The sequence below is a fragment of the Papio anubis genome, chromosome 7 (genome assembly GCF_008728515.1).
Source record: "Papio anubis isolate 15944 chromosome 7, Panubis1.0, whole genome shotgun sequence".
NCBI classification, from domain to species: domain Eukaryota; kingdom Metazoa; phylum Chordata; class Mammalia; order Primates; family Cercopithecidae; genus Papio; species Papio anubis.
The window spans coordinates 119,728,113-119,738,882 of NC_044982.1; the positions used below are offsets into that span (position 1 = coordinate 119,728,113).

At 52.2% G+C, this 10,770-nt stretch overlaps 1 protein-coding gene across 4 annotated transcripts in view; it reads right to left on the minus strand.

Moving 5' to 3' along the window:
- The window catches only part of PAQR5 (progestin and adipoQ receptor family member 5), a 97,238-nt gene that overhangs the window by 10,031 nt on the left and 76,437 nt on the right, over positions 1-10,770 (minus strand). For all 4 annotated transcript variants that reach the window (XM_031668539.1, XM_031668540.1, XM_031668541.1 and 1 more), the window contains 2 exons: positions 8,745-8,950; positions 4,914-5,040 (listed from right to left, as the gene is read on the minus strand). In XM_031668539.1, the coding sequence (XP_031524399.1) occupies positions 4,914-5,040; positions 8,745-8,950 (333 nt within the window). The remainder of the gene's footprint in view (positions 1-4,913; positions 5,041-8,744; positions 8,951-10,770) is intronic.

The following is a 10,770-nucleotide window of genomic DNA, read 5'->3' on the forward strand; positions in this document are numbered from 1 at the left end:
GCAGAGCCGCAGCCACAGCATCCTCAGAGGCGCCCCACGCGCGGCCCCACAGCCCAGCCTGCTTGGGCTTAGGGCAGTTCCGCAGCAGAGGGCTAAGGGGCTGCTATACAGGAAGTCAGATCTCTGCTCAGAACGAGGTTGGCAAGGCACACTGAGTTGCGGGAGAAGCCTTCGTTAAGAGAGGGTTGATTCAATAGTCTGTTCTAAACCCTGACAACACAGCTGAAAGGACTGGCAACTGGAATTCCGGAAACTAGGGCTTGAAAATAGCGGGCCTTCGGAAAAATCATTTTATTGCAGAGGCGCACGCACGAGTCCACGTGTGTGTGTACGTAAGGGCGGTGGTTATGGTTGTTTTCTTGTGTAGGAGTTGTCTTATTTTGGAGAACTGCAGGAATGTGGACATTTCCCCATGCCCGTACCTGGCCAATCCTCTGAGAACCATGTCTGCTGAGCCTTCTACCTCCTGCGCTGACCTCAAACCCCTTCCAGGTCAGCTCCACCCCTCTGAGCTGCCTCAGCAACTGCCAAGCTGTCCTTACAGCAGAGCTCATGAGTGAAAATTAATCTCTTGCCCTCACAGCTCTGACCAGCGGGTTTTTCACTCCGCTCTTAAAAAAAAAAAAAAAAAGCAATCAATAGTTGGACGCATTGGATGGAGATGGACAATGATTTGTGATATACAGCACTCGCTGTGTAACTGACATTCGTGAAGGGAGTGGCAGCCCTTTCCTGTGCAGACATGAGCAGGCCAGGGCCTCGGCCACCCCCACCTTGCTCCAAGAACCATGAAGGCATGCATTCTCTCATTTCCCCTCTCAAATGCTACAGAATGAGAAGGCAGTTTTCTGGAACATATTCAATTGAACCAAAGTCCATGATAGTAAGAACCAAAAACCACTCAGGGTACGACAAAGCTATGTTGAGATTGGCCTTAATGGTCTGCCTTATAATGGAACGAATGCCATTTCAACCCTGATTTTCAGGCAAGCATCAGATAACTATCAAGCTAATACTGAGGTTTCTGGTCTCCCCCTGTGCTCCTGGGAGGGGAAGGTGGTTCTCTCCTGCTCTGCCCAACTACAGCTGGATAGAGCAGGAGGGAGAGGCAGGGGTGGAGCCTGGGGGAGGAAGACAGCTGGGAGAGGAAGCTTGGAGAAGACACTAAGGCATTGGCATTGCAGGATGCCCAAACCAGAGAGGACCCAGAGGATGTTGTTTCAGATGCCCTCACTGAAGATGCAGACCCTGAGGCCCAGAGGGGACAGTGACTGCCCTGAGGCCACACAGCAAGTCTGGGGGAGCAGGGTTGAAATTCAGGCCTCCAGATGCCCAGACCCTCCTCTCTACCCACTTCTCCTGAAGTTACTCAGGGCCAGCATCACTTCTGCACGAGTCAGCTTTCTCACTCTCCAGACACTAAAGGCAGAGATAGGGAGTGAACAGAGTGGAGGACAGCTTGTAAGAGCAGCAAAACCACAGACAGGGGAATGTGGAGCGAGGACGAGGTACAAAGGGCAGTGGAAGGGCCACAGCTGGAATGCCCACTCTACCTTTGGGTGCAAAAGTGTGGCACGTGCTCCCTTCCTCCTTTTTGCTTCCAACATAGCCCACCACCTCCCTCTCCCCTCAGCTCCCACTTCTGTGGCTGTTAACATGCCTGGAAACCCCTCAGGGCACAGAAGCTGAGTGCATAGGATTTTTTTTTCCCCCTAGGAGACTCTCATCCTTCATGAGCAAAGGACCAGTCCTCATAGGACCCACAAGCCCCCAGCCCACCATCCAAGTCCCTCTGCAGCTGCTCTCCTCTATCCACTCCTGCAGACTCTGGCAACTCTGATGCACCTTGCTGCTTCCCGACCCTGGCCCACCCTCTCTGTAGTCTTCATCCTTGTCCTGGCTGGTTGTTCTGTCCTCCTCTTCAGCTAAAGTGTTTGACCTCCTTCAATATCCAGTCCTAATGCCACTTCTCAGAACCCTGTGTATCTCAGCAGGTGTCATTCTGCCTTATCATTATTTGTTTACACTCCCTCCCGCTACACTCTGAAGGAAATGATGGCCTCATGGGCCTCTAGGGGCATCTGCAGTCTCTCTCCTACAGCACTGGGTGCTCTCTGAAGGCAAGGGCATCCTTCTGGCACCCCCAGCTCCTAACGTGGTACCTGGAGTATGGCAGGTATTTAAGGAATGTTGGATGGGTGGGTGGGCGTGTAGATGCGTGGATGGATGGAATAGCCACAGATGCACTCTATAAATAAATAATCCACTTCATTGGCAAAGGGAGAAGCCCCCAAACTCAGGCACCCAGGAGATGTCTGGCAAAGCTGCCCTGTCGGATAAGTTCCTCCAAAGACACCAGGCATGCCACATCCAAAAGACCCCATCTGTTATATCTGAACCATCAGGGAAGACTCCTGGCTAGAAGAAAGCAATCTAGGCTGAGCAGGGTGGCTCACACCTGTAATCCCAGCACTTTGGGAGGCCGAGGAGAATGCATCACCTGAGGTCAGGAGCTCGAGACCAGCCTGGCCAGCATGGCGAAACCCTGTCTCTCCTTAAAAACAAAACAAAACAAAAATTAAAACCAGCAAGTGTTCTAAGAATCTGAATTATGAGCTCCTGGGGAAACCATCTTGGATCATCCATTCTGGAGACAATTTCTTTTTTTTCTTTGCTCCATTGCCCAGGCTGGAGTGCAGTGGCATGATCTCAGCTCACTGCAACTTCTGCCTCCTGGGTTCAAGTGATTCTCCCGCCTCAGCCTCTTGAGTAGCTAGAATTACAGGCGCCCACGACCACACCCAGCTAACCTTTGTATTTTTAGTAGAAACAGGTTTTCACCATGTTGGCCAGACTGGTCTTGAAACCTGACTTCAGGTGATCCACCCACCTGGGGCTCCCAAAATGCTGGGATTACAGGTGTGAGCCACTACGCCCAGCCTCACTCTGGAGACTTTCTTCCACACTCACGACGCCTTCTCTTCCTCCTTTGCCCTCTCAACCTATGGTGCTCTCCCTATCTAATCCTAAATTTCAAACATCAGAGTCACACAGCCCTAGGAGAGCCAACAGACAGGAGTAGTGACTGGTCCAAGGACCAGGTCCAAGAGTGTCCAGGTTCCTGGACCATGGCCGGTCCACAAGTCTATGCACCCAGGCCTCCGGGGCTTGCTTCATCTCTGCTGGACTTGTTTCCGCAGCGTTATTACTTTTCTATGTGTGCTACACCTCCCTTCATCCATGGCAGGGACTCCTAGAAAGAGACTTTCACTCCCATGGAAGGCAGCTCCATATTTCCAACCCGCCTCAGCACAGGCGAATGGAAAGCGAGTTGGAACAGGTATTCCCGATGCTGTTTCAGAATCTATCCTTCCATTTAAAAATAAAAAACAAAAACAAAAAAACTGGTTTGTCCTGTTTGTGAAACTTGCCTGCCCTCCCTTGTGAAACTTGCTGGCCCCACACATCCCAAGGGTCACCCAAAGGAAGGTGGAGACAAAATCATTCTGGAGAAGTTACCAGATGGGGCATATTTCACCTCCCTGTTTTTACCTGGGGAGAGGGGGGCGAGTGGAGGCCGGGAGATTCCACTGGCTCGCTGGAGTTGCCGTTGCGGAGGACAGAGAACTCAGATGTACCTGCCAGCCTACCTTTCCCGACCAGCACCAAAGGCCTCCAGCCCAAAAGTACTGGCCTTGGCACTATTCAGCCAGGGCTGTCACCCCAACACAACCATTTGGGAGATTCCCTGAGTATTTTAGGGAAAAGGAACTTCCGGGCAGTTCTCTTCTACAAAGAGCTGAATAAACAGGTGTAGTTATCCCCATAACAACATAACAACATTCTCTACACTCACACCCCAGTGAGTTTTCTTGAAAGAAAGAAAAAAAAAGCCAGTGGGAATTAGAGCCAGTGAGTTGGGCCTGACTCACAGCGATGAGGGATACATAGGGCGTTTGAATAACTCCATCATCCATCACATATGCTCAGAGGCAGGCACACCTAGTCACCATTAGTGACCGCACATTTGTGGGGCACCTCCTCTGTGCCAGGCTTGTGCTAAGTGTCCTGGGTACATTACCTGTAATTCTTCCATTTGCCTTAGGGGTATTTGTAACAGCCTCATTTTATAGATGAGCAAACTGAAGTTTGAGGTGGATAAGCGACTTGTCCAGCAATTGAAACAGCTGCATCATTTGTAAAGCCTGGTACCAAATCAAAGAGCAGGGACCTCCTTGTTCAAAAATTATTACAAATTATTAAGAATGCAGCAGACGATCCCAGGAAGGCGAGGCTGCAGTGAGCTGAGATCCCACCACTGCATTCCAGCCTGGGCCACAGAGAGAGACCCTGTCTCAAAAAAAAAACAAAAACAAGTCAGGCATGGTGGCTCATGCCTGTAATCCCAACACTTTGGAGGGCCAAGGTGGGTGGATCACCTGAGGTCAGGAGTTCCAGACCAGCCTGACCAACATGGGGAAACCCTGTCTCTACTAAAAATACAAAAATTAGCTGGGCGTGGTGGCCGGTGCCTGTAATCCCAGCTACATGGCAGGCTGAGGCAGGAGAATCACTTGAACTCAGGAGGCGGAGGTTGCAGTGGGCCGAGATTGTGTCATCACATTTCAGCCTGGGTGACAGAGTAAGACTCTGTCTCAAAAAAAAAAAAAAAAAAAAAAAAGGCAGCAGAGTATTAGCAGCAAGTATGAGGCTCTCTGAGCATGGAGGCCTGGAGCTTGCATGCCCAGGAAGCTGGTTTTGCCAGCAATAGGAAGTCCACCTGAAACAGAGTCCTAGGTTCCCAAGCACCTTTTCCACTGAGCCCACTTCTTCCCCAGCTCCCTCAAAGAGCACAGGGAGCTGCACGAAAGACCCTCCCTCCCCTCCCATCTGAGGTCAGAGCGACTCAGTACCTGGAGTAGCAGGAGAGGCCTGTGCTGAGGACGGTGTTCAGTACAGCCATGGCCACGTAGTAGTTGTGGAAGGTGGTGCACACCAGCGTGTCTGGGAACGTGTATGCAGAATAGGCAATGGCTGAGCCTGGGGAAGAAACACCAGCCTTGGGAGAGGAGCCAGGCCTTGCTACCATGTAGGCCCCTTGCAAAGACCATCCCCAGCATCTGACTTGGCCCCCATCATTCCCATAGTCCCGGCTCTGTGCCCTTGCTGGGGCCATTCCCCCTTCCAGGATGTCCTCCTCTCTCTTCTCTGCCCACCCAAATCCCATCCTGAGAGTTTACTGTGAGCCTAGCTTTGCTTCAAGGGCTTTACATATATGACATCACATAACACTTCAACCATCCTCCTTCATAACTCTGTACTTATCCTCATTGCACAGATGGGAATTTAATCACTCGTCCAGGGTCCTGCAGCTAGGGAGTTAGCAAAGACGGGCTTCAAACCCAGGCAGGTTAGTGACAGTCCCCGCTTTTAGCCACATGCTGTGGTCCACGATGACAGACCCAGCGAGCCGAGCTCCACTCTGAGTGTGCACATCTCACTTGCCCAGGGACATGGGTGCTCCTGGTAGAAAGATCAGTGTTGGAGAGAGGGCCCTTGCTGAGATGAGGATGTCATATCAGCAGCTGGGGGACAGGCCAGCTGAGAGGCTGGGTGTTGCATTGTGTTTTAGGTTTTGGAGTTTGTGAGAGAAGGGTTGCTTAAGGACCTTCTAGAGACCTGTTTGCTGAAGCATTTATTTGGAAGAGCAGGGGAGATCACTGTCCTTTTCAAAGGGGCCAGGTGTGCTTCAGCTGGGGAAACGGGCCTGGACCTGCACCCTCACCTCCTGAGGTCTCCCCCAAGGGAGGCAGCCCAGGGCCTGATGGCCATGCCTAGGACACCTGTCATTCCAAAGACATCAAGAACCATGGAGTCCTAGCTCAGGGCTGAACAAGGCCTTAGGCCATACAGGTTGATCTCTGTCTTTTATCCCATTGATAGGTGGATCTAGCGAAGCTGGCCACACAGGCAAAGAGGGTGAATACCAAAGCCTCCTGGTCCCATGTTCCCAGCTCCAGTAGGCAGCGCGTGAGATTTCAATGGGAAGCTGCCTCCAGAGGGACAGGCAAGGCCTTCGTCTGGCCCCATACTGGGAGGGGGTTCCCTTCTGGACTGGGACACATTCGCTCAGCAGATGCCACCTGGGGCAAGCTGTGGGCCATACAAGAGCCAGGGAGCCTCTGTCCCTGCCCAGAACTGCAGCCAGAAGCAAAAGATCAGAGCCTGAGGGAGTGTGGGGCAGGCGCTCAGGATGGGTGGAGCACAAGGCACAGGAGCTGATCTTGGAACAAAGCCTGGCAGGTCATCTGGGATTCTGACAGGAGCCTGAGGGCAGGGAGGCTTTCAGCTTTGGGTGCAGGCTAGGGAAAGGGAACTTCCTCTTTCAGGCACTAAGGGAGTCAATGAAGGATTTTGATGACCAAAACCTAGTGAAAGCGCACAGGATGGCCTGAGGGAGGAACCCCTGGGAGCCTGGGAACACCTGTGGTAGAAGGTGTTGTGGAAGCCTCCAGGGGCCGGGGGAGGTGGAGAAGGCTGTGATAACTGTGCAAGTGAGAGGCCGGGGCCTGAGTCAAGACGAAGGGGCAGTGCCACTTAAAGCAGGTGGGAGAGAAGTCGCCTGGCCTTAATAACCAACTGGCCAGAGGGTGGGCGGGGACGGGGAGTGAGAGGAAGGGGACCCCGAGGATTAGCGAGGCTTCTGACTGGGGAGAAGGAGTAGGGGCGCGACCATAGTCAGGCTGGACATACAGAACGGTAGCAGGTGTAGGGGCAGGGGCAGGAGCAGGTACAGTTCTGGTCTCATGGCTCTGAGGTGGTGTGGACCTCAGGTAAGAGGTCTACACTGGAGATGGGGCTTCTCCGGAGGTGGGAAGAGATGCATTAGGCTTGGAGGAGATCCCCGGGGAGCCAGATCATGTGAGAGGAGAGGTCAAAGGACTACTTCTGAGCCTCCCCGCCCACGTGTGCCGGAAAGCAGAGGAGGGGAGCAATGCCCAGGGGAGGGGGGGCATGGAGGGTAAGAGGGAATCCGGAGGGTGGGAGGGGACCCAGGAGGGAGGGGGAGATGTGACAGGGACCAGAGAAAGAGAGGGGCACTGAGGAGGCCTGAAGTAGTACCCCTGTGTCAATCTCGGCAGTCAGGAGGCTGGGACCCTGGACAGGGGCACGCACATTCCCTGCTCTCTTCTGCAAACCCATCAAACCCTGAGGGTAAGCCGGGCTCACACGGAAAGGGGCAAGGTCTGGTGAATGCTGCGGACTGGGCAGCAGAGCACTGAGGAGTGGGCAGTGAAGCGGGAAAATGTGTGTGTATGTGTGTGAGTGTGTGAGTGAGCATGTGTGTATGTGTGGTGTGTGTGTATGTATGTGGTGTGTGTGATGTGCATGTGTGTGGTGCGTGTGTGATGTATGTGAGAGTGTGAGTGTGTGAATGTGTGTGTAGTGTCTGAGAGTATGTGTGCATATATGTGCATGTGAGTATGTGGTGTGTGTCTGTGAGTGTATTGTGTGTATATGTCAGTATGTGTGGTGTGTATGTGGATGTGAGTGTGTGTGGAGGGTCTGAGAGTATGTGTGTGTGCATGTGAGTGTATTGTGTGTATGTGTTGTGTGTGTATGTGAGTGTATTGTGTGTGTATGTGAGTGTATTGTGTGTGTGTCAGTATGTGTGGTGTGTGCGTAGTGTCTGAGACTGTGTGTATGCCTGTGAGTGTATTGTGTGTATGTGGTGTGAGTGTGTGTATGTGAGTGTATTTGTGTGTCAGTGTGTATGTGTGGCATGTGGTGTGTGTGTGTGGAGTGTGTGCATGTAAGTGTATTGTGTATATGTGGTGAGTGTATGTGTATGTGTGAGTGCATTGTATGTGTGTCAGTATGTGAGTGTGTGTGTGAGTGTGTGTGTATATGAAGAAAGAGGATGAAGGTAGGCTCCTCATGGACAACCTTTTGGGCAAGGAAGACAATAATTGGTTTTCTCACCTAGAATGGGACCTGGAGGAAGAATCTAGAACTCATATCCTTAGGGACAGATGCATGCCCACAAGGGGAGGAGAGGAGAAAAGGCTGGAGGAGGGCGCATCATAGTCAAAGAAAAAGACAAGGAAGGGGGGACAGTCAGTACCCATTTTCACCAGCTTAGGCTGCTGCTCTATTCCTGCACACTCTGAGCATCTCTCTGATTGCTCTAAGCCTCTGGACATATGAGGCTCATGAGCTCACCCTCCTCCTCTTGCCTGGCATGACAGAGACTAGCACTGATGTACTAGAGTCAGTTCATTCTGGCCTGTGAGAGAGCTGAGTGCTGAACACAGCCATCATTAAAAATTAAATCACATAAACTTGCAATTAAATAAATCCTATTAACAAAAGTACTGAGTACTCAATGACTACATCTACTGTATCTGCATGGTGGAATTTCTATAATGGTGTGCTACGCATATCTCTTCCCACCCTTGTGTTCTGTGATGTCATGTTGGTAGGTTGAAGCTGGCCATGATGGGAAGATTTACACCATAGAAACTGGCAAACACCACAGATCAGGGCTGTTGTGGCTAAATATTTAGCAGTGTGCTTATGGACAGTTTCTTATAAAAAACCCACTGGGAACCTGGACAGGGGCACTGGCATTCCCTGGACTCTTCTGCAAACTCATCGAAGCCTTCCAGTGACCTTAGCTCCCAGGAGAAGGGGCAAACAGCCCACTTGCAGGGGAAGGAAAGCAAGAACAAGGCCTCACATACCCAGGCTGAAGAGGTTGACGGCGCCATAGTCCAGGAAGTAGCAAATGTGCCGGGCATTCTTGGACATAGAGCTGAAGGTGTGTGCACAGCTGGATGCAAGCGGGTACACGCAGCTGGTGCACATGTACACAAGCATGGGCCAGGAGTAGTTGTCATTCTTGATGTCTGTCACATACAGTGCAGTCACAAACCTCCATGCAAAGAACCTGGAACACAGAGGGCCCACTCACCTCCACGATGAACATAGAGGGCCCACTCACCCTCCACGATGAGCACAGAGGGCCCACTCACCCTCCACGATAAACAGAGGGCCCACTCACCCTCCACGATGAACACAGAGGGCCCACTCACCCTCCATCATGAACACAGAGGGCCCATGCGCCCTCCACCATGAACACAGAGGGCCCACTCACCCTCCACGATGAGCACAGAGGGCCCACTCACCCTCCACGATAAACAGAGGGCCCACTCACACTCCACGATGAACACAGAGGGCCCACTCACCCTCCATCATAAACACAGAGGGCCCATGCGCCCTCCACCATGAACACAGAGGGCCCACTCACCATCCACCATGAAAACAGAGGGCCCACTCACCATCCACGATAAACACAGAGGGCCCACTCACCCTCCACCATGAACAAAGAGGGTCCACTCACCCTCCATCATGAGCACAGAGGATCCCCTCACCCTCCACCATGAACACAGAGTATCCACTCACCCACCGTGGTGAACACAGAGAGTCCACTCACCCTCCACCATGAACACAGAGGATCCACTCACCCTCCACCGTGAACACAGAGAACCCACTCACCCTCCACCATGAACACAGAGGATCACGCACCCTCCACGATAAACAGAGGGTCCACTCACCCTCCACCGTGAACACAGAGGACCCACTTGCCCTCCAACGCGGAACACAGAGACCCACTGCCTCTCCACCGTGAACACAGAAGATCCACTCGCCCTCCACCGTGAACACAGAAGATCCACTCACCCTCCACCGTAGAGGACCCACTGCCTCCATCGAACACAGAGGACCCACTGCCCTCCTTACACCATGAACACAGAAGATCCACTCACCTCCACCGTGAACACAGAGGATCCACTCACCCTCCATCATGAACACAGAGGATCACTCACCCTCCACCATGAACACAGAAGATCCATCACTTTCCACTGTGAACACAGAGGATCCACTTACCCTCCATCATGAACACAGAGGATCACTCACCCTCCACCATGAACACAGAGGGCCCACTCACCCTCCATGATGGAAGCTCCTCTTAGATCCTCACCTATCTACTGTCTCCATTCCCTCATGACCAACTCCTTTGTGCTCTCACTTTGGGGAAATATGGTGTGTTAGGGAGGTGGGGGGGTCCTTTTTTAATTGGGAGGCAGTATGTTGGGAATGGGCAGGTGAAGTAAGAAGAGAAGCTTTATGTATATCTAGTCCAATCCCCTAGCGATTCTCCAGCCTCAGCTTGCATGCTTCCAGGGATGGGGGGCTCATTACCTCCCAAGGCAGCTCTGAGGGCTGGAAAGTTCTCCTTCATTGGCTCAAATCTATCCTCCTTGTATCTATCTCCATTTGGTTGGCCTAGTTCCCTCCACCAGGATCACAGAAAACGTGTGTGTGTGTGTGTGTGTGTGTGTGTGTGTATGTGTTTTTTTGTTTTGTTTTGTTTTGTTTTGTTTTTTGAGATGGAGTCTTGCTCTGTCTCTAGGCTGGAGTGTAGTGGCACGATCTTGGCTCACTGCAACCTCTGTCTCCTGGGTTCACGTGATTCTCCTGCCTCAGCCTCTCGAGTAGCTGGGACTACAGGGGCCCGCCACCACGTCTGGCTAATTTTTGTATTTTTAGTAGAGACGGGGTTTCACCATGTTGGCCAGGATGGTCTTGATCTCCTGACCTCGTGATCTGCCTACCTCGGCCTCCCAAAGTGCTGGGATTACAGGCGTGAGCCACTGCGCCCGGCCGCCTATCACATATTTTAACGCAGTCTTTCTAACCCCCTCCCAC